This window comes from Monodon monoceros, unplaced genomic scaffold (genome assembly GCF_005190385.1).
Source record: "Monodon monoceros isolate NGI ecotype Baffin Bay Population unplaced genomic scaffold, NGI_Narwhal_1 Super_Scaffold_2, whole genome shotgun sequence".
Lineage (NCBI taxonomy): Eukaryota > Metazoa > Chordata > Mammalia > Artiodactyla > Monodontidae > Monodon > Monodon monoceros.
The window spans coordinates 35,112,687-35,136,905 of NW_021703776.1; the positions used below are offsets into that span (position 1 = coordinate 35,112,687).

The window sequence follows — 24,219 nt, forward strand, 5'->3', positions numbered from 1 at the left end:
CTATGTAATAGAATATTATGGTTTCCTTTCAGTGCTTAGAAGAAATGAAACGGGAAGCCAGGACTATAAAGATCGATAGAAGATTGACAGGTGCCAATATAATTGATGAACCTCTCCAGCAAGTGAGTTTCAGTATGTGGTATTTGAATTCCATATGTTGTGTGCTAGGTGCATTTCTTTTGAAAATACTAAAGAAGAATTTTTGCTATTTGTGTAATATGCTGGAAATTCATTATAATGCTGTCCTTGGAGTCTGTACATAAAGATGCTGCCTTACTTATGAACTTATTTATAATAAGGTGTTTGCTTAATACGATATTAAAGCCTTTTGGTTGAATTTACATTTAGGAAAAAAAAGGTTTTACTGACATCTGATAATGTTTGTAATTATTTTATAGTTAAAATGTTACTCTTCAGCTAATGAACAAGCTTAGTGGTTTGATAAATCAGATGTTTTTCCTACTAGTTTAATTACTTTTTTAAATGGATATGTATGGTTTCATTCAAAAATATTTTAAAAATTAGAATTAAAATTATTCTCCTCCAAAATATTTTTCATCGATTCTTGATTTTGTGATTATTACAAATAATGTATACTTTAAAATGTAATACTATTTTTTAGATGAACCCATATTTACTTTGTCCGATTTGCAAAAACATAATACATTAAACTGTATTATTTGCTATTTATTGGCTAACAGTGCTGTTGGCAGCATCACCGGTATTAGAATTAAGTGAATTGTCATTTTTATATTTGATGCAATGAATCTGATGATATTCTCAAAAGAAAACATATTTCCAAGATTATTAGCGTCTCTTGACATTATTTTGCATCTCATTCCATCAAACTGATTAAAACTTCATTATGTTATAGCATTGGAAATTTATTTTTTCTGCAGGCTTCATCTTTACCTGAAATTGGGTGGGGCTTTGCCATAGATAATTCTTTAATTTTTTAAAAAATTTGGGCAGTGGATGAATTGAGCTACCAAAATAATTGAAAAATTTTTGAAATGTGTTTTAGTATATTGATGCTTTTTTAATGAAGGCAGTTATTTACCGCTACAATTTAGTATGTAGCAAGTAAATATAAATCGCAAATAATCCTTTCAGGTTTTACTTTGCCACTGTTACTTTTTAAATCCTAAAAAATTGTATTTTTTTCCATATTTTTGTTTTAGGTTATCCAATTTTCCTTGAGGGATTATGTCCAGTATTGGTATTATACACTAAGTGATGATGAATCTTTTCTTCTTGAAATTAGGCAGACTCTTCAGAATGCACTCATTCAGTTTGCTACTAGGTAAGGTCACTGCATTGTATTTATGCAGAAAAATTTAAATATTGTTTGTATCAATAGGGAAAATAACTTTCAAATGGAAGGAGAAAATTGATTTATTACATGGTAAGTAGAACAGTAGATTATTATTGTGGGATAACTCTTAGATTATAGAACTAGAGTCATAAAAACCTTTGTTCCTTTACATTTACCGAATGTTTATCTTGACTAATCCCTGTTCTCTTAGTCTGTACGTCCGTTTCTTCCTCAGGGTCCAGTTGTCCAATCATGTGACTGTTCAAAGTCTTTCATCCCACTTACCGATAATACTTTTTTCCCCTCTTACCCAGATACTCTTGTTCTGTTTTATTTTGTTTTTAGTTGCATCACTCCCTTATTATACTGTTCTGGAAATAGGATTTAGTACAGTTATGCTCAAAATGAGCACTGGGCCAAGTGGCAGTGCCAAACAACTGGAACATGATTCGGAAATCTGACACAGTGAAAGACATGCTTGGACATGATCAAGAGGCATTTTATGGCCATAAAACAATAAGGCAGGGGAGGGGTTCTGAAACATACAACAGGGTGAAGTCCTATACCTTAGGAGTCAGGGAGCTTATCTCATATTGGTGTAAGGAATAGTTTGTTTTCTGTTAACCACCACTAAAATCCCCGGAAGGTTTTTGTTGTTGTTGGTATTTTTAATATTAATATATAAATAATATATGAAATATATATAATATGTACAAATATAGACACAACATATATGTATTATATATATATATTTTGTAAAAGTAAATGCAACACTTAAACATTCAGGATTGATCCTAATCTTCTGGAGCAAGTTCCTCTGGTGTAATGGAGGAAATGTTTGTTTGAATCACCATGCAGGTTACATTCATCTTCTACTGGAATAGCTAGAGCCTCCCAGACAGTCACATGACTATAAAATAGTACAAGATTAGCTTTTGGGAACACAAATAAGCTCTTTTGTTCCTCCTCATTGGTCACATCTTAGCATGGTTCTTGCCTATCTTCTACTCAAGCAGGGCCTTAGTAATAAACAAAGCACTAGCAAAAAGTCCCAGAGTTACTTCCTGTCCATCCTCTTGAATAAGTCTTCCCTTGGTTTGGACTGAGGACCCTTTGCCCCATAGGTGCTGTTCTGACTAGATTGTATGAAGGAAATGGGAGCAGGAGACAAAATGGCTAAAAGAAAATTGGGAGCCACTGATCCCCATCTGGAGCTACAACTTAAGATGCCCACAGACATGTGCAGGGAAGAGGTGCAGAGGAATGGGGTGGGAGGGGGGTGTCCTTGGGAAAGTAGGCTGCTTGCTTGCCTTCACTTCTTGGCCTTGCCCTGGGCAGCCATAGCCTCCATGACTTCACACATGGGCTCTTCATTTCCCAGGAACTCCATGGGCTTCTTGTCCAGTTCATAGACAGTGGGACTACCAGTGGGCAGGTGCAGCTCCACAGTAGCCTCTTCAGAGAGACCTTCCAGAGGGTTGACAGTGCCCTGAAGGCTATTGCCGTGGGCTGTATTCAGTACCCCCATCCCCTCCTCCATCTGGGGAACTATTTTTTCATTCCAAAAGGGCAGAGCTCTGGCAATAGTGTCCTTCAGACTCTCACAGGAGGGTAGCTGATCTTCAGTGAGGTCTGCATACCTCAGTCTTTATTGATGTTGCTGTAGAAGGATGGTTGAGCTTCATAAGAGGTGGTAGGACATAATAGCATGTCCAGATCTTTACTTGGGTTTCATCATGCTTGGCAGCAGTTTCTGCTTTATTGAAGTCAGGTCCTCACTACTGGCGGCCACACTTGGTCATTGGCATCCAGTGCTGTCCAGAAGATCCAAATGGCTTTCTTCTGCACCGTGGTGAAGCAGATGTCAAACTCCTAGCCAGCATCTTGTAGCACCTGCATGTGGTGCTTCACCTCCTCACACCTCCTGGGCTCATGTTGGCTTTGCTCCAGCCACTGAAGCTGTTCTACAGCTTTTCCTGTGTGGGATCAGCACCACCTTGTAGGTGGCCATGGCGGTGGTTCCCGGTGCAGCGTAGACTGGGGCTCACTGAGATGCCAAGGTCATGACCCCAGATATTCTGTTTTATTCAAACGCTCTGAAAATAGTTCAGCATAACTGCTCACTTTTGGCACATACCTAGCGGGGTCATCTTAGAGGAAGAAGAAACCAAAGGAGCATAAGTCAGTGGAGAATACGTATTCAGTTTATTTGTTTACTTTCAGAAGAGAAGTGTATTTTAATGAGTTTCCTTTAAGAAACTTTTCTGAGGTATACAAAAATTCTCACTTTACAAACACCCCTTACATACTGCCTCCCATATGACAAAATATTTTGGTCTATATCCTTGTATTTAAACTGCTTGATTTTTGGGGAGGGCATTTCATATGCAGAAATTATTTATTTTTGAAAGAAAGGATTCTATCTTTGGGCGAATTTGCAATCTTTTTTTTTTCTTAAATAAAAGTTTGCTACCCAGTACACAGAGTGATTTTCCTATGAGCCTGTGGCCTCAAGGCGGGAGGCTGCATTGCTATGCCAGGAGCACACTGTCTAATCTGAAGGTATTATTCTCCAACCAACCCCTCTTCTTCCCTAATTAGGTTCTTGAAATATACTTTTGTACTTCTGAGAGTCTTGGAGAATAGAGCTTTGCCCTAGGGCTGTTACTTTGTTTCCATCTCTGTTCACATAGATATTTCTAGCTCATGCTGCCCTGTCAAGACTTTTTCTTCTATAATTCAGTTGATCTTAAGCTTTAGAGTGTGAGGTGAGTTCCTCAGCCTGAGATCACTGAGGAGGCCTACAGTAAGTTTCATGGTTTGAATTTTAACCTTACTTAGGTAGATTTGAGCTCCTTCTCCCTTATGATTAACAGCAGACATTGTAAAGTAGCCAGCCATAATTAGGAGTGTAGACTTAACTGTGGAACACAGAAAATATAATAAAGTATAATCAAAGAAGTCAGAAATTGGATTTTATCTCCTTATTTCATATATGTAACATTATTGTGTTAGGTATTTTTTAAGATCATTCTTTTGAATCGGTCATTCACTGCTTTTTATGGTAACACCATCCTAATGATGTTTTTCTCCCTTTGGAAGAGTGGGAATAAGAAGAGTTCATTATTCTTGTGTCTGCTTAAGAGTATATGAAAATATAAAAAATTTTAGACCTAGAAAGAACTTTGAACTAGTAATTGGAAGACTTGAGTTTGTATCCTGCTCTACCATTTAGCCGCAGTACTGTGAGCAAGTATTAAAAAATTTTTTGGATCTTGGTTTTTCTCACATGTGAAATAAGCCTAATAATAAATACCTGCCCAGTACTGCATTCCTCACAGGGTTATTGTCACGATCAAATTCATTCAACTAATATTTTGTGTCTACTTTGTACCAGCCAGGTGCTGCGGATACAGCAATGAATAAAGCAAAATCCCTGCTCAGTGGAACGTAATGAAAATAGTCCTTGTGAAAATATTTCCAAAGTTGTGAAGGAATTTAGAAGTTTTAAGTTTTTATGCCGTCCAACATCCATAATTTCACAGACAAGGAAGCTAAATTCCAGAAAGATTAAGCGATTAGTGTAGGATTATCTGTTGAGTTGGGGGCAGAGCGAGAATTAGAATCAGATTGTTCTTAATAGTATTCTTTCCTCCACTTGCTACCAGATATATTATGATCTAGATTATTCATCTTAGTTTCTCCCACCTTTCTTTCGTATCATTGCAATGCTTTCCCTGTTTTTGATCTTATAACCACCTCTTCTTTAAACTTCCTGTCGTAAGTTTTTTTTTCCCCCTTCTCTAATATTCTGTGCTTTCAAGCTAAGTATTTGGGTGATTACAGGAAGAGCCAGGTTTCTTCCATACTAGACTGATATGAATTTATATCTTTGCTTGTTCATTGGTCTTAAGTTTTTGGGCAAATTAATCAGCCTCTCTTGAGCTTTAGTTTCCTTATTTGTAAAGAGCTGATAATAAGCTACTTTTGAGGCTGCTTTCAGGTTAAAAAACAGTATGATGTAAAACCTGTAGCATACAGTAAAGCTCAGTTATTGTTTGTGCCTTTTCTGTGAATGACTTTATTTTTGTCCTTCATTGGCTTTTTCTGTTACTACTAAAATGTATGTCTTCACAGAGGCTCCTTGACTATTTCCAATGTGAATATCAAGAAAATTAAGCCTGGTTATAATCTCTCAAATACTTTAAAAATTCTTATTCTTGTCTGCTGTGCACTGTGAAGCATAAGTTATCACTTCTCTCCTTCAAATTACAATCTTGCATAGGGCTCTTAACCAACAGCCCATGAAGCCCTGAAGATGTATGCAAAATTGTCTGTTATTTTTCCTATTGAGTGATTCCATAGATTTTATTTTCAAAAAGGGCCTATGAACCCAGAAGAGATTTAGAACCACCAAATTCTAGTGTTCATATTTATTCATCAGCTTGGGGAAACAATTACAGAACATCAACATAAAACAAAATACTCATTTTGAGATATAACAGGAAGAAAAGGATATACTTAGAGTGTGAAGTTCTGGTTTTGAGCTTTAGCTCTATTATTTATTAAGCTCTATGGCCTTGAATGGGTAAAAACCATAAATTCTTTGAGTCTAGTGATAACCTATGTCTGCTTATCAGGTTGTTGTTAGGGTTAAATGACATCGAATGTGAGAGAGTACTTTGTAATGATAACACCTCATACTAACATTAGTACCTGTTATTCTAGTAACAGTTTAGGGAAGGAAACCTTCCCATAGCACTTGAGTTCTCTGTGGAGCCTGGGCATAAATTAGGCTGGAGCTTTAGCAGATGAATCTGTGATAACCCATGTATTTTTATTCTCTCTTCAAATAAGATAGTATGATATAGGATAGAAAGCCCTGGGAGATTTGTATTATAATTCTACCTGTACCATTAAGTTACAATGTACTGAAAATAACATTTCTTAACAACTCTGTACAGCAGTGATGCTGAACTTGTAGCACACTCTGAGTTGTGAGGGGCAAAGGAGATGATGTGCGTGAAATATTTCATAAAGTATTTGTCAACCAATAAATGACTTTTTGAGCCAGTTATTTGACTTTCTGTGCCTAAATCTCTGCATCAGTAAAATGGGGTAATTTTCTCATAGGATTGTTGTAATGATTATATGGGGGAAAAATGCATGTAAAACATCATAGGATCTGGCACATAGTATGTGTTCAGTGAATGTTAACTTCTTTGTTATTATTGTTGTTTTTGTTATTTGTTACATTCCTAGGATATATACACAGATTCTTTGACCTTGTCTTCTTAGCTCTATTTTTTTTTTTTGAGGGGGAAGGGAAAGGGAGACAAAATTAAAGCACATGAAATGGAGAGAAATAAAGTGGTGATTTGTGTGGCATTTAGAGGATTTCATCTAGAGATAGAATGGACCAGAGTCACTGATGAAGACCTCATGTGGATTGAGGCCAAAACTGGACTTCAAGAATGGGTGTATTGAGATGGAGAGGGAGGGATAAAGGACATGTTAGGCAAAAGGAATAATCTGAGCACAGTTCTCAGAAGGGGGATAAGGTTAGTATATGAGGAGGTACAAGTGAACAAGGAACCTTGTTGTTCTCAAAAGTGAAATGTGGTTACTAACTCTACACATGTTTCCCTGAACCCTAGGGTTAGTGGAAAGGAGATATATTCTAATGCTACTGTGTTCCTTCCTGAAGGGTTTTCCCATGGTGTAAGGACATAGGAAATGTAGGTTCTGAGATTCAGTGGTTCTGATGCTGATGGTATCACTGTTCCTGGAATGACAGGGGGTTTTGCTACTGAACTCAGGTCCCACTGCTCGCTGCTTGAGAGACAAATTTTGGTTGGAAAGGAAAGGTTGTTTTATTCAGGAAGCTGGTAACCCGGGGAGAAGGTGGACTCATGTCCAGAAGTCAACTCCCCATTGCTGATCAGGGGGCAAGAGCTTTTAAAAGGGAGTTTCAGGGGTGTATAGGCAGAGGGAGGGGGCTTTGTGCAGAGCAGCTTAGTAAGCTCTGATAGTCATCTTGAAATTGGTCATGAGGTGGTCTGATTAGCATCATCATGATTGCTTTAAGTACAGTGAATCTTCAGTTCCAGGGTCAGTTTGTTCCCATTTCCTTGAGGTCAGTTCTTAGAATTGTGTAAGATGGAGCAGCTTATGTCAGGGCTACAGTCTGGTCATCAAGTAGTTAACTTTTTCCACCTGGTGGGGGTTTTAATATCTGTAAAACAGCTCAGAGGATATGGCTCAATATTATCTGTAGCCCTTGAGGAGGAACTAAAGGTCCTTGACTTTAAGGACTGAACTATTATTATTTTGTCCTGTTTGACTATTTTCCTTTGTTTCTGTATTTTCTCATTTCTTTGATTAAATTTATTCTTTGCCTGAAGTTTTTCTACAGACAAGAGGCAGGTGGAAGACATGGTGGTGGTGGTGGGATCTGTCTAGGGAAGGTCCCAAGGGTCCTGCTTGATTTTAGTTTGTTTTCCATTTTTCTCACTCCCTTTTGCCATAGAAATGTAAATCGTATGTTCCTAGACTTGTCCAAAAGGCAAGTACAATAATGGGCAGTAATGGACATTTGCAACAGTGAAGTTTTATACTATTGTCATTTTATATTCTTTGCCATTTGAAAACTTAGCTCAAAAGAGATGTTAATCAGAAAGATGCAGAAAGAATTAGGAACCATCTAAATATTTAAAAGGGGAGAAAAAGTTAAAGCTTTTATATCTATAGAATAGACCAGGGGTGGTTAACTGTATATTTTTATAATTCATATATTGTACAGTTCACCTACTTAAAGTCATTGGCTTTCAGTATATTCACAGAGTTGTGCAGCCTTCATCACAGTCAATTTAAGAACTTTTAAAAAAAATAAATTTATTTAATTAATTAATTTATTTTTGACTGTGTTGGGTCTTCGTTGCTGCGCACAGGCTTTATCTAGTTGCGGTGAGCCGGGGCTACTCTTCCTTGCAGTGTGCAGGCTTCTCATAGCAGTGGCTTCTCTTGCTGCAGAGCATGGGCTCTAGGCGTGGCGGGCTTCAGTAGTTGCAGCACGTGGGCTCAGTAGTTGTGGCTTGTGGGCTCTAGAGCACAGGCTCAGTAGTTGCGGCTCATGGACTTAGTTGCTCCGTGCCATGTGGGATCTTCCTGGACCAGGGATCGAGCCCGTGTCCCCTGCATTGGCAGGTGGATCCTCAACCACTGCACCACCAAGGAAGCCCTAAGAACATTTTAATGACCCCACAAGGGGACCTGATATCCGCTATCAGTCTCTCCCCATATCCCCCACAAAGCTTCTAGCTCTGGGCAGTCAATTATATACTTTTTCTCTCTATGCATTTGGACATTTTACATGAATGAAATAATACAATATGTGGTCTTTAGTGACTGGCTTCTTTCACTTAGCGTAATGTTTTCAAGGTTCATCCTTGTTGTAGCATATATTATTACTTATTGCTTCTTATTGCTGAATAATTTTCCATTGTATGGATACACCACAGTTTGTTTATCCATTCATCAGTTGGCAGACAGTAGGGTTGCTTCTATCTTTTGGATTTTATAAAGAATGCTACTATGAGCACTCATGTACATGTTTTTGTGTGGACTTAATGTTCTCATTTCTTTTAGATGTGCACCTAGGAGTAGAGTTTCTGGTCATATGGTAACTTAGTTTAACCTTTAGAGGAACTGCAAACTTTTAAAAAGTGGCTACACATTACCACCAACAATGTATGAGGGTTCCAGTTTCTCCACATCCTTTCCTGTACTTGTTATTGTCTGTCTTTTTGATTATATCCATCCTAGTGGGTGTGAAGCGGTATTTCATGATGGTGTTGATTTGCATTTCCTTGATAGCTAACGATGTCGAACATCTTTTCATGTGCAAATTAGTCATTTGTATATAGAGAATGTCTGTCAGATCTTTTCCCTATTTTAAAATTAGGCTATTTGTCATTTTATTATTGAGTGTACTGTACTGCTGCCTGGTTTTGTAAGTACAGTTTTATTGGACAGTTGTACTCATTTGTTTGCATTTTGTCGATGGCTGCTTTTGCGCTACAGTGACAGAGTTGACTGAGATGATGTGGCCTGCAAAACCTAAAACAGTTGCTAATTGGCTGTTTTAGAGAAAGAGTTTGCTGACCCCTGGAATACATAGATTTGCATACATTAAAATATTATGTAGTATTAACGAAGTAGGAAATACATTAGAATAAAAAGCACACAAAGTAGTGTACACTATATGATTTTAGCTGTGTAAAAAATTGTAAGTATGTGAGCATAGCAAAGAGACTAAAAGAAAAACACTAAAATATTAACAGTGATCTCTGGATTGTGGATTTAAGGCTAATTTATAGCTGATACAGAAAATCTAAAGAAGGAAATTACATTTTACAAAACGGGCATGTATTATTCTTATAGCCCAAGACAGAAACATTTGTTGCTCAGCAATAAAAATATCTAGGATGACTTTGCAACTAAATTCCTTTTCCTGTTTCTCTGTTTTTTATATTCTTGCGAACACATAAATAAAAGAAACTTTTTCAGCTGTAGATGACATGTTTTGTATAGGTAGCCACTGAATCTTTATTTCCTTGGGAAGTTATCTTGAAACTAATGCTTAAATATAGTGTTTTGTACATGATAAGGTAGTGAATACTCAATAAATTATTGTTAATCGAGTTTCCATTTATGACTTCCTTGGTAATTTTTCTCTACAAAATTTAATATATATTTTACTGTTGGGTCTAGGGATTTTTCATTTATCAGGTAAATTTTACTGAAAACCTTATTTATTAAAATACTTAATAGCATGAATTTAATATTTAATACTTAACATTATACTTAAGAAGATTCACACTTAGCCCCAGGTTATTTTTTTTCTTTTCCTGTAGCTTGATTAAGGCTTCCAGCTCTGTGTTCTTTATACTCAACCCTAAAATAGAGTGTGCTTCATGTGTGTTCCTCTATCTAAGTTTTTCTTTATATTTGAAGATCCAAGTTCTTTAAAAGTTATGCATCCTTGACCTCTTTGAAGCATTGAGGCACAGGATGTAGAACTGGATGGATTTCTTAGGTGGAGTTATAGTTCACTAAATACCATTTCCTTTACTATGGTTATATAAAACTGCATGCCTAAATTTTTCTCCATTTCTACCAATTTGTTTATAACATTTATGAGTCAGAAGGTTTTGTGTTGTTAAGGTATAGCAGAGAAAACACCAAATTGAAAGTTAGGAACCCTGTTTTTGTTTTTCTTTTTTTAAACAAAGCCTTGATCTCAATAACTATATAATCTAGAATAAGTAATTTAAGTTTTGGCTCTGTAATTATAGGGGTTTGTGGTAATTATTTCAGATCTCTTTCAGTTCTAAAAGACTGAGATTCCCTGGTATGGTTGGTACTAATCTTGATTTGTTTGTTTTCACTCATACTTCCTCTTCAAAACACTCACTCACATTCTCTATCATACCCCACATTTTGAATACCATTTGGGGAGTTATTTTTTATAGTGTGTGGCTAATTAGATTTAATTTACTTTGGGATTAAAGTACTCCTCTAGTCTGTTGTTTTACTGATAGGAGATCTTAGAGTGGGGTGATGATAAACTTTATTTAAACCTTTTATTGTATTTCTGCATGGTCAGAAAGGATACAAGACTTAAACGTGAAAGATATTTACTGGACCAGTCTTTTCTCTGTAGTTAAAAGTCTTGTATCAGTGAAACTTTAAAAATTTTTATTTGATTATCCAAACTAGTACTATTCTGTACTGAATACTGAAAAGAATAAATTTGTAGTTTTATAAGTCGACTACTTTAAGTTTTGTGAAGTGTAAATACTCCCACCATGGTTGATTTCAAGCTGTCAGTATGAAGTCACTGAATGTGGAGTTAGGAGAGAGATGTGCACATTTGGCTCTCCCACTCAGCATACAACAGTGCAGCCAAGGGAAGGGAGCAGACAGGTTAGCAGCCATGAAGTAATGAAAGTTGTTACCTCGTGTGGTTGCTAATTTAGCTCCCATGAAAGAGTAATTCTCCATATATTTTTAAGAATTATGGTATAGAGTAATAGTAAATTTAATGTAAGTTCAGTTTCATTATTTTATACTCAGTCCTTATAACTACCTCCTTAAAGTAGATTTTAAAAGGGAAACAAAGGTGCTCTAGGGAGGTGGTTACGGTAACGTGAAGTATTTATAATATGAGCAAATTGAGACTGGAAGAAGGGGAAATCTTTTAATGGATTTAGGAGCAAGTTTACAATTCTCTGCTTTTAAAATATTGCTCAAATTCAATTTTAGGCTGAAGCTTTTGACGCTAACAACGTACTCCCTCAAGGACTCTTGAAGGATGGAAACATGTAAAGGTTTATGTATTTTAAAGAGTATATCCTTTATAATAGTGAAGTCTGAGGGGGAAGTTACTGTCTGATTCCGTGACTCAAGGAAGGAATTTTTTCTTTCACAGATAGGACACCCACTTTCAGCAAAAGACGTCTGAGTCAGTGATCTAAAAATCCTCTAGTGGAATAAAACTTCTCAAAATGTCTTCAAAGATGCTTGTCAAAATCTACCCAGAAAAACTAGGAATCATTAGTATAGGAATTTTACTATACTGATGATTTTTTTTAAATGTCTGAATTTTGTAATTAGAAGGTAAAAGACCTCATATAGGAGATTAATACATATTATTGTAATTTTATGCAGTTGGTTATTATATCACCTTTATTGATTAATACACATTTAAAAAGTCTTTATATATGCATGTGTGTGTGTGTATATATATACACACACATACATATACGTACATACATACTATGCAGATACAGTGTCATTCTTTTTTTATTTAATTAGTTAATTAATTTATTTATTGGCCGCACCACACGGCACGTGGGATCTTTAGCTCCCCAACCAGGGATCGAACCCATGCCCCCTGCATTGGAAGTGCAGAGTCTTAACCACTGGGACCGCCAGGGAGGTCCCTACTGTGTCATTCTCACTGTTTTAAAATAAGGTCTTAGTAGTCATTTCTGTGAAAAATAATACAGCATCAGGAATGTAACATTTGTTATAGGATTGTTTCTGTGGGAAAATCAGTTTTTATTTTTATCGTTTTGACATAAAGGACCTTTTCCAGGGCAGTATTCTGCCCAGTGTGTGAAGATTGCCTCTATTGCCAAATGGTCACCCACTTCTTTAGTTCGGCAGGTCTACATGATGACTCTTGCATAGGCCATGCTCATATCCCTCTTTTGTCTGTTCCTATATCCTTCTTTACCCCATTTAAATACTAGTCATTCATCAAAATATGTTTGTAGTGTGGCCTCTTTAATTAATCCTTTTTGACTTATGACATAGCACTTAACTAACTTCTACTTATTTCTGTGTGTGGGTATCATCAAAAAAAATTGTAAGCTATTTTTGGAATGGTACCAATTCTGTACTACTGTAATAGAAATTCTCTTTAGTTAACCAGTTATTCTCCATTCCCTTTGTAAGACATACTGACTCATGCCCTTAGCATTAAAGCTAGGCTAATAGGCTACATTCTAGTACTTCTGTCCACTTCTGTCCCTACCTTTTGACTTTTAAACTTATCAGAAGTTAGTTGTCGATTCCTGGGCACAGGAAATCTGATATAATTGTTTTGTGGTATGAGCTGAGCATGGATGCTTTAGAGGAGGAAGACAATCGAGTGTGTTAAAAAAGGAAGTTGTATTTGTTTCTGAACCTGTGTACCCTGCTTATACTTTTTATTATAAGCATATAATTTAATTTACTTCTACATAGATTAAAGAATATGAGTATGACAGGGTAGTTCCTATGAAAAAGAGGTCACTTGCTTTGGAATTTACTCAGCTAGTTGCTAAATAGATCACAGTAGGATTAGGTGTGTAAAAGACAACTATAAAATGTTGGTGAAAAGCCTTGAAAGACACTTATTCTGCATTTGGATTTGTTCACAGATGTCGTTAGTTGTTAATGCCATTTAAAAGAAACTGGAAACCATAACTTCCTCAATGTGAGAATGGTTTATTCAAGACAAAGGCCACATTAATAACACTTAGCAAAACATTAATCAAAAGGTCTTATCTTAGTCTTACACTGAAAGATTTATATGATTTAAGTTAAAATGAAATACATTCATGATTCCTTCTTTTGATCAAATATTTCGATTTACTTACCAGTTACCACTTTTCTATGTTGTGTTCCTGCACGCGCACGCGCGTGTGTGTGTGTGTGTGTGTTGGGATGGGTATGTAGTTAATCATAGGTTCTTAAAGCTGTAAGTGTCCCTAGAGAAAAACCATGGGCGGTGACGTGACTTGCTGAATTTCACAGCTAATGAAATGGTGTATCTTTTACTTGAATCAAGGACATGTATTCAGTCCAGTTCAGTCTTAGTTGATTTTGATGTGTTTTTTGTGTTACTGATGATGAGCTGTATACTGCTTAGAATAGATGGCCCCAGTGAAGCAATTTATGTAATCTCAGTCTCAGCCCACATATTTGGGACATTCATTGCCTTTTTTTGGCGTTAGCATTAAGTAGCTTTGGGGTTTAGAGACGCAAAAAGAGCTTCTCAATATATGTCCTATTTCAGAACTTTAAGGAGTAAAGAAGCAGTTGCTGTATGTGGTTCATGTGGCCATTCTCCAAGCACCTATTAACAGTGCTCTGACCCTGAAAGAGAAATCAATAAATCAGTATGTATCAAGTGCCTCCAGTGTTTAACATTATTTAGCCATTGGGGAACACCAGTAGTGAATAAAACATAGTGGAATAAAACAGACAAAATCCCTGACTTCCTGAGATTTTTCTCTCAGCAGTTGAATTATTTAACTGCAGGTTGTAAGTGCTATAAAAAGTGAAAAATGTGCTGCTATGAGAATATGTAACCAGAGATCCAGACCTAGTCTGAAGGAATAAAGCAAAGGGTGAGGGTCAACGAAGAGTGCCGTGTGGAATTGACATTTTAGGTGAACTCTAAAGTATAAGTGAGAATTGTCAAAGGAATGTGGGGGAGCGAAGGTAAATTTATGGAGAGTGGACAGGGTGAGCAAACTTGGCAGAGGGAATAGTCTGTCCAGAGGCATTGAGGTAAACACAGAACAGAAAAGGAAGGACAGTGGAACAAATGATGAGGAAGTAAGCAGGGTCCCAGCTATGTATGATCGGAGAGTCACTAAAGGGTTTTTACGGCTCTTGTTTTGTATTATCATATTTGTATTTTTAAAAAGATCAGTCTGGCTGCTGTATGGAAAATAGAATGGAGGGTAGACTAGAGTGGACGTGGGAGATCAATTAAAAGGCCAGGAATAAGATGATGGTGTTAGAGATGAAGATAAGGCATGCCAAATGTATCAGAGAGCTACACTCGGTAGTTTGACTTTTCCTTTTGTTCTTTAATTAAGACTTCATTGCTTATTTGCATTCCTAATTAACCATCGTAATTCTTACAAGCATTCTGTCAAGATATATAAGCTTCAGGGGCCTAATATAAATTGTATATTCTCAGGGTAGGGTTGAATATATCCCTTACTCTCTTGGTCATATAGGAAGTATGCTCTCATTTTTAAATTCAGGAAGTGAAAGCCTCTAAGTAATAATAAAATGAAAGTGTAGATAATAGGATTCATTGTGTAATAATCCAGGTGTTTTTACTAGGAGTCATGTGGGGGAATATTTTAAACAAAGTGAAAAAGAGCCTTAACTGTAGGCATGACTTAAGAATAAATAATATTAAGAGCTCTAATAGAAAACTACCTGTGGATCAATAGAAGGAAGTGTGGCTTTCAAATTTTAAGACAAATACTACTAGAAATTGTTAGTAGATATTTTCCTAATTATGTAAATGAGAAGTCATGTACTACTGTTGTTCTTATCTTCCTAACCTAGAACAGTTCCTTTGAGTTGAGATTTATAATAGATTTGCATGTATTCAGGGTAAATGAGTCAAGCAGAGGGAAAATGATGACCTTGGATAGAGAATATGAAATACTGTGTTCCCTGTTTTCCCCACCCTCAATATATTTGCATATTGAAAGTAGAAATCTGTATTTAATACTTAAAATAATTTTCATGTATTTGCATTACTTGTTAACTTTCAGTCATTTTAAATGTCATTACATCCTCCATAATGAATTGAGATAGGTTTTAAAATGCCTTCTAAAATTAATAAATTTTGTTTTGTTTGAAAATTTCAGTAAATTCTATAAATAGCACTGTACCATGAAACAGAACATATGTAATTTGAAAGATTATGTATTCTGCTTTCTTCTAAATTTGGTAAATTTTGTTCTTATAAAATTTTCAGGTTTGGATGATTTTGTACAAATAGTCATGTAAAGAGTTTTGAAAGATGCTTACACAGATTGTGCTTTTCTTTTTAAAATAAGGGCAAAAAGAGACTCTAGAGACCTCTAGGTTTAAGTTTTTATCTTAGGTTTTATGTTGAGACTGAATATTGTTACCAAGTTTAGTGTATGCTTATATACATGGCTTTTACATTCTGAGTAATGGTAACTCCTCAGATCCCAGAGCTCAGGTTACATTTATTTTTGTTAAATTGTTTGTATTCATGTACTTATAATTTACTCTTTCTTTCCATGTATATAACAAAATCATAATTGTGCATTAGAAATTATGAGTGTTAATAATTTATGTTTTTCATATGTATATGTATAAATGATTCACTTTGTTATAAAGCAGAAACTAACACACCATTGTAAAGCAATTATACCCCAATAAAGATGTTTAAAAAAAAATAATAATAATTTATGTTTTTGTTTGAAAATAGCCATCTGTTATATTCCTCAATGCCATTACCACATTTAAAAGTTTTTTCTCAAAAGACAGTAATCAAGTCAACTTATTCACTAGCTTCTTTATTATACAGGTATGGTGAATTAGCATAATGAATTATGGTAACTTTTTTTTGCTCCCCCATTGTCTAGCATCTTCATGAGTAGCCTCTTTATCTTCTGTTCATTTGGTATGTTCCTAAAGGGGTGAATTAATTTTAGTGCTAACTTAAGGAAAATAGCATTGAATAACATGTTTGTTTAAAAATATCACTTAATCCAAGGAGATGTATAATCTGGGTTTATCTGTTATATTTGTTATCTGTTTCACTGGTTTACTAAATTAGTGATGTTTGTTGAGGTCTGTTGCTTTAGAGATAAGAGTACTAGGTAACTTAATAAACTCAGTAATCACCTTTTTCATGGGTAAGTGTGGTATTTTACATTACTCTTTAAACCATTTCCATGTGACTATAGTTATTTCAAATAGTTAAGTTTTTAAGTGTTTGCATATGCAAACAGAAACCAGTCAGGCTCATACCAAAGATATTTGGTTCAAAACTTGGACCGTATAACTAAAAGAAAGAATGTGGAGAATTCAGAAAGGGTTCAGAAGGAACCAAGAAATATCTCAACTGCTCTTTTAAAAGCAAGCAAAAACATTCTGGATTCCTAATATATTGTTATGTCTGGGATGAGAAATTGCATAATATACCTGTTGTTTTTTCTCTTATTTATTTTAAGCATTTAGATAGTACTTTTAAGCTTTGGCACATAAAATACTTCAAAGAATATTGTTCGAGGGTTTAAGTAGATTTGATAAACTGGGTCTCTTGAAAGGGAATGCTAAGGTGTAATAATGGTTAAATGAGTAAAATCTCAGTATAAATAAATTCAGTCTCTTTTGATAATCATGTCTTTCAGTAGTCATTAAATAAACTTATTTTTTGATTAAAAAAAGCATTTATATAATGCTTTTATGTCATGTGTTTTTTGTAAGGTCAAAAGAAATAGACTGGCAACCTTATTTTACTACACGCATTGTAGATGATTTTGGCACACACCTACGAGTATTCAGAAAGGCTCAACAGAAGATAACAGAGAAAGATGATCAAGTAAAAGGTAATATCTTTATCCCCTTTGAAAATTCGGATTTTTAAATGTTTTTCTTTATTATTCTGTATGTCTTGAATTGTTCCTTCTTTGTCCAGGTACAGCAGAAGATCTTGTAGATACCTTCTTTGAAGTTGAAGTTGAAATGGAGAAGGACGTTTGCCGTGACCTAGTGTGCACATCTCCCAAAGATGAAGAAGGTTTTCTTTTCAGTTTAACTTTTTTGAGAACAGTAACTGTTCACATTGATTGGAGACAAGTTAGCAGAATCAGTGAACAAATATAAGTGTAAAATCTAAGAGTCACATTGGTTGGAGACAAGTTAGCAGAATCAGTGAACAAATATAAGTGTAAAATCTAAGAGTGAAATTATTCTTACAGGACAGGCAGCATAGTAAAGACACTGCTACTATTCACTTTATTGTATTTTTTAACTCTTAAAAATAGTTTCCAGATTCTTTTTTCTTTTTTAAGGGTCATCTTTAAAATTTAAAGATGGCAATTAAAGAGTACCTCTTTCGTCATCTTTTAAAATACAGCAAACTGAAACATTATATAATTATAAATTTACTTTTTTTGATCTATAGTAATTTATCTTCCCCTTGAATTTATTATTTCTATTTCAAGAGTACACCTGTTACCCTGAATATTTCCTAAGGGAATGATTATAATATTTCAAATGAAATTTATAGGGTTGGATGTACTTTTCTTTTTGAGAGGTTAGACCCGATAAGCTTTAGCTGAGGATGTTGTCTTTTCCTAGTTTTACAACGACTAGGAGTCTGTGCTACTTGGCACATTTTTCTGATTAGCTGTTTATTGCATTGGCCAAAAAGTTCGTTCTGACCCAATAATTATATTCCCGGGAAGTGTCAGCATATGAACAATTCAGAAACGCATTTCTAGTTGTGGAAATTGTTTTCTTAGATTTTTAAAAATGTGCTCAGCTTTTTTATTTCTTTGCCTTCCTTTCCACTTTTTCCCTTTTTCCTTCTTTCCTTTTTATATTTATTGTGCAATTCAGTTCTTAACTGCTACTTCATTAGCACTAATATGAAAGAACTAAATGTAAGAAATAGATATAATAATGTACAGTCCTTTTATGTAAATCAAGCCCTCCTCAATCAGTAAAATATTGGGTTGGCCAAAATGTTCGCTCGGGTTTTTCCATAATGTTACAGAAAAACCCAAACGAACATTTTGGCCAACCCAATAGAAGCGCATACTCTTCTTGTTATTACCTGCCAAGACAGTGGAAGTTCTTTCCTGAAAAAATAGTTACAAGTGTATTTTTAAATGTGCAAATAACTTTTAAGTATGCAAAGATGTGTGGTAGAAGTGTAGAATACATGGTACAACTAAAACTTTTTGGGGAAAACACTTTTGTAATTGAAGTTTCTCAACAATTCAAAATGTGGGTTAGAATTGGGCAGAATAAAAAATATGTATTCGTTTGATTAATGAATAGTTGCTGTTTGGAGAACAATAAAGGAATTTTTAGTGAATACTGATTACTAAGGTAATAAGCTGGTATAATCAGGCAACTGCTTATTTCTACCTTTATTTGTGTTTTATATCAAGAGTAGGTGGAGACTTCATATTTTCTAATGTTGTTATAGCTACTTCTTTTATTTCTAGGATTCCTAAGGGATTTGTGTGAGGTCTTATTATATTTATTGCTACCTCCTGGAGATTTCCAGAACAAGATCATGCGATACTTTGTCAGGGTAAGCCTAAGCTCATACAAAATACATGGCTGTAAAGAAACTTAGAGTAGTAATTATTAAAATTTTTGTCCCAGGACCCTGTTACACTCTTAAAAATTATCAAGGACCCCAAAGAGCTTCTGTTTATGTGGGCTTTATCTATCAATATTTACTGTATTGTAAATTAAAACTAAGAAATTTTGCAACACAAATACACAAGCCCACATTCCATTAATGGTATCATCACACCATCATGTTCCTTTTTGAAAATATCACTGTATGCTTGTCTCCCCCTACACCCCAGAGGTTCCTGGACAACACCTTGAAAACTGCCTGAGTTAGAGTTAGATACTTGGATTTTGGGTTATAACAAAGATATGTTTTAAATTTTCTTTAATATAGCTTCACCTATAAATTTACTTAAATTAGACTGACTAAAGTAACACTTCTGGATAGAAACTTTCAAAAAAACCTGGGTAGCTAAGATTCTACTTCTTGTCATTGGAAAATAAGTTAAGTCAGATGAGAACAGTAGTCTTGGACTCGTTTATTCCCTGGGTATAAACCTTTGGAGTAAAATTCTTTGTACACATGTAAAGGAATAACATTTTGGCTTTGGCTACTGGTTGTGATTGAGAAATGCTAGCTAATGCTAACATTAGCCCTTACCCTGGCTGAATGGGTAAAATTGAAATTTCTAATTTTTCTAAAAATGAAAGCTTATGATCTCTTTAGTCTACCATTCTGCAGAACAGATACACCGATTCCTAAGGTGTCTGTTGTTATTTAATGCTTGTTTGTTATTATTTAAGCAGTATCAATTTCCTAATAGCTCTCTAACTTGAGTTCAGTGTACTTCTCAGGTAGGGTAATGGTACTGTGAAGTGAGAAGAAAATGCTTGATTTTGATGGGAAGAGTCTGATAGATTATATATGGTGAAGACCAATCATTTGGGCTAGTCATTATCAAGGGAAGTAAATATCTGGCATGCCTATCACTAGATTCACACCTACCACTGAAGGAAGATACTGCTAATCAGTCATCATACTCATTCATGCTGATTATTTGGCAGCAGAGTCTTTGCCTGGTACTCCAGATAGCCACTGCTAGGCAGTATCTCAGCAGCATTTCACATGGCTGGCCATGTCTTCCTTCTTGAAACTCTGTCTTTTCTTGGGTTCCACGTCATTACTGTCTTCTCTTTTTCTCCTCCTTCGGTCTCTTTTTTAGTCACCTCTATATGCTTTAATTCCTCTTCTTAACTTTTAAATATCCAAGTTGTTCAGTTCTTAGCCCTCTTCTTGCTCATCCATTCCTATGGCTTTAAACAACAGCCAAATGCTAATAAAAATTTATGTCTATAGGCCAGATTCCCTTCTGAGCTCTAGGCCCCTCTGACAGCTGCCCACTAAAATCACTATTTGATAGATTCACAGCCCTTTTAAACTTTAAATGCCCAAGATGGAAATCTTTTTCTTGCCTCCAAATCCTGTCTACCTTTTATAAGTCTTTTCTTCATCCCAGTAATAACTATCCAGGAAATGTTTTAAATCTCAAGTCCTTTTAAAAGGCTTACAATAAGACTGTGCATGATGTGGCTTTGTTTACCTCTCTGGCCTTCATGCCATGCCGTCACTATGTTCCAGCTACATTGGCTTCTCCAGAAGTGCCATTTCTCCCCAGCATAGGACTGTCTCGTACTCTTTTTCATCTGCTTAGAATGATTCTCCTTCTTCTCTTGGCTAAGTTGTATTTGTCCCACATATCTCACTTCCTCAGAAAGGCCTCCAATCTAAAAGCCCCCTCATAATTCCCTATTAGTGTAGGTAAGTACTGTTTTCCTTCATAACATTTACCATATTTTAAAATGACAATTTGGTTGTTGCTTTTACTTGCTTGATGCCTCTTTCCCCCAGTAGAATCCTAAGTCCTATAAAGACAGGGACCATATTTTGTATTTGTCATGATTATGTACTTAGTGGTTATCACAGTACCTGCCACATAGCACATACCCAATCAGAGAATTGGGTTTAATGCCAAAGGAAACCTATTTGTCCTTCTTGCTGGCTGTGGTGGACATGCTGTTGCTGCTCCTTAAAGATTAAATTGACTTTTAGGAGACAGGAATGAAGATGAGTCTTGTTACATGGGGTTATAGTTTAAAATAAGTAGGACTGTTTAAAGAGCAAATATGTTTTGCCATAGATTGTTCTTTTAGACCAATATTTTATTTATTTTTGCTTGAGTCTAATTGAGTTGAGTATAATTGTTAGAGCACTGCAATCAGTTTGTTTTTCTTTTGATAGTTCTTTATCAGTTTTCTTTTGTTGATAATTAAATCTAGGTTTTCCCAAAAGACATTTTGTTCAGATTAAATAACAGTTTAGAGAGTTCTTAGTTCTTTCCTTTATATGATGGATCCTTTGTATGGATTGTACAGATCACAGTATTTGACTGAGATAATTGCTGTTTAATTGCTACTCCTTTCTTCCATTACCATGTTTTATTGACTTAGAGATTCATGGCCTCAATGACTCTATCTTTTGAGCCTTCATATTTGGCAGCTGGTGCTTGTCTTAAAGTATATGAAAATTATCTGGAAATTGCTACATATTTTAGAATATTTAGAGCTCTCACTAGAACCTGTAGAGGAATTGTTGAGTCATATGATTACATCTTGACTAACCAAACCCTTTCATGAGGCAGATTAGGAGATCAGTGTAGTTTTCTGAGCTATATTGACTGTTTGCATTAACTAATAAGAAGCACTAGATTTATTCAAAAATTTTGTCCACATGTTTTTTTCTCTCACTTTGAAAAGAAACTTTCAAAAAATACTTGTTTGTGAATTTTCTCCTTACAAAGTACATTTTAAAATGTGAGCTTCTGTGGTCAGAGACATAATTTGAAGGAAGGGATTCTATAAATAAATATAATTTTTAAGAAGTTAGAGTTAAAGCTAACCTTGAAAGAATAAGCAATTTCTTCTACTTTGAGACTGTACGGTGTCTCAAAAGAGATTTCAGAAAGTTACTGGAGCCTCCATTAGTGCCTTTTGGAAATACGAATTCATCGTGGGGGAAACGTTGTCAAAAGACTTGTACAACTTACAAAAGTAGAATTTAAATAACGTATTTCTTTAAAGGAAAATAAAGTGAAGGCTACCTTCTATGAACTTACACCAGAAAATGGCACAGATAAATTAGAGATCTGGAAAGGAATAAGTAAATAAATTGGTCCTTTACTTAGAAAAGTGAAACATCCTGTTAAACTTGTAGCTATTTAGCCTCTCCAGTATTCCTAAGAAATGATATTTCATAAATTTAGATTTCACAGGCATAAAGGACTGAAGAGTAATAACAGGTAAAAATATTGTCTTAGTAGAATCAGCATTACATTCTTAGTTTCTTCATTTCCATCATTTAATATTTATAAAATTCCAGCCATGTTTAAGACAATGACCTTGAGAAGAAGAGGCTAAATATTTTTGAAGATAGATAAATCAGTAGATTAACTAATCTCACTCATATACAAAAAGTTCCTGAAGAGCTGTAGTGTATGAGAGAAGTAGAAGACACAAAATTACATAGAGAATGGTATGTGATAAATGGCTTAAATACAGGGCATTAGTGTATTTTAAACATATAAGTGAAAAAGTGTTCAGCTGGCATGATCAGGGTTTATTTAATTGGAAAATTAATTCTGTATTCAGTCCTTGAAGGAGAGGCAGAACCTTAATAGGTAGGAGCATAAACAGCTGCAAAGAATGGGAAGGTATATTCTAAAGAATGTTGAGTAATTGTTTTAACATATGTTATTTTATTTTTATTATCTTCTATTAGGTAAATTTCAAACTCAGACAGGTATAGAGAATAATACAATAGACATTTATGTACCAACAACCCAGATTTAACCACTGTTAATATTTTGCTGTAGTTGCTCTGTCCCTCCCTTGAAGGCAATCACTATTCTAAGATTGGTATCTTTTCCTTTTCTTTTTTGTTTTTATACTTTTAATGTAGATGTAGGAATCCATAAACACTTTTAGTGCCATGTTTTGCCTTTTAAAAATGAGTATAAATGCTAACATATTAGAAGTATCCTTTTGCTTTTTTTCACTCAACTCTACTTATCATTGTGGCCATGTATCCAAGTTGATATAGGTGGCTTCATCTCATTTAAATGAGGTGTACTAGCTCACCTTTTTGTAAAATCATGTCATTTATCAAGTTTTACTTTTACATGTGCCTTACCTTTCTTAAGTAACAGCATTGTGTTAGGAAATTTACTTTGTGCTATTGATTTGAGAAGTATATTAGATTAAGTTGGTTTTTGTGTTTTAAAATTTTTGTCCAGGAAATCCTTGCACGAGGAATTCTTCTTCCATTAATAAATCAACTCAGTGATCCTGATTATATTAATCAATATATCATATGGATGGTATGTACTTTGTAAAATTACAACTCTTGTTTTTAAAACAGTTTTTTAAAATGTACAAATATGATTTGGAGGTCAGGATGATTAAGCAATAATTTATTCAAGAAATTAAGTAAAAATACATCTAAAGATAATCTTTATGTTTTCAGTATTTCTATTTGCTTATGTGTTGAATGTACCAGCCAAATTCTCTGTAAGAAAGTTTGTTGATAAGGTAATCTTCCTTACAATTTTGGTGCTGTTTCTACTTATTTAAATTTAAAAAAGGATATTTTATTGTCTGTGTGTATATAGATGATGAGTATTTTTAAAAACTATTTGATTTTAAATACAGCTGTGTTCTGAACTACTTAAATAGTATGTACTTTACATTTTATTCTAAATTTGTTTCTGTAAGTTGCTTAGTATGTCTATAAGATAACTCAGTTTTCTTATTCGTCAGATATAGCAAAGGGTTAGTGGTTATTAAGTTTACTAGCTCTGATTTTTTTTTTTTCTGGTTATATATGCTTTCAATAAATTCATGGCTGAGGAAGAGTGTAAATGGGCTATTACTGGGAATACTTTGATAGGTACTTCTAGGTCTTTGATTCATTTTTTTTGAATCTGAAATTTCTTCCCCACAGTGTCTTCTGTTAACTCAGTCTAGCTTTCCTAGGAAGGAACTACTTGATTGTTCTTTGTTTAACCATATCCATTATCAGACTTGCCATTTTTTATTGTTGTTCCTGTTGCAGTATTTCTCTCTCCCATCAGATGGTGGGTTACCTGCAGGCAGAAATTATCTTACTATCTTTGTGTTCCTAGAGCCTTTCATGG

The 24,219-nt window shown here is 34.8% G+C and overlaps 1 protein-coding gene and 1 pseudogene across 3 annotated transcripts in view; one reads left to right on the forward strand and one right to left on the reverse strand.

Annotated features, from left to right (window-relative positions):
* SNX13 (sorting nexin 13) overlaps window positions 1–24,219 on the forward strand; it is a 138,649-nt gene that overhangs the window by 46,269 nt on the left and 68,161 nt on the right. For 2 of the 3 annotated variants that reach the window (XM_029233260.1, XM_029233261.1), the window contains exons 4-9: window positions 33–122; window positions 1,182–1,303; window positions 17,144–17,265; window positions 17,355–17,456; window positions 18,895–18,983; window positions 23,320–23,403. In XM_029233260.1, the coding sequence (XP_029089093.1) occupies window positions 33–122; window positions 1,182–1,303; window positions 17,144–17,265; window positions 17,355–17,456; window positions 18,895–18,983; window positions 23,320–23,403 (609 nt within the window). Of the gene's footprint in view, window positions 1–32; window positions 123–1,181; window positions 1,309–12,481; window positions 12,544–17,143; window positions 17,266–17,354; window positions 17,457–18,894; window positions 18,984–23,319; window positions 23,404–24,219 lie in introns of those variants that run through there. The other variant, XM_029233262.1, reaches the window with a different exon arrangement.
* On the reverse strand, window positions 2,575–3,326 carry LOC114901495 (annotated as a pseudogene).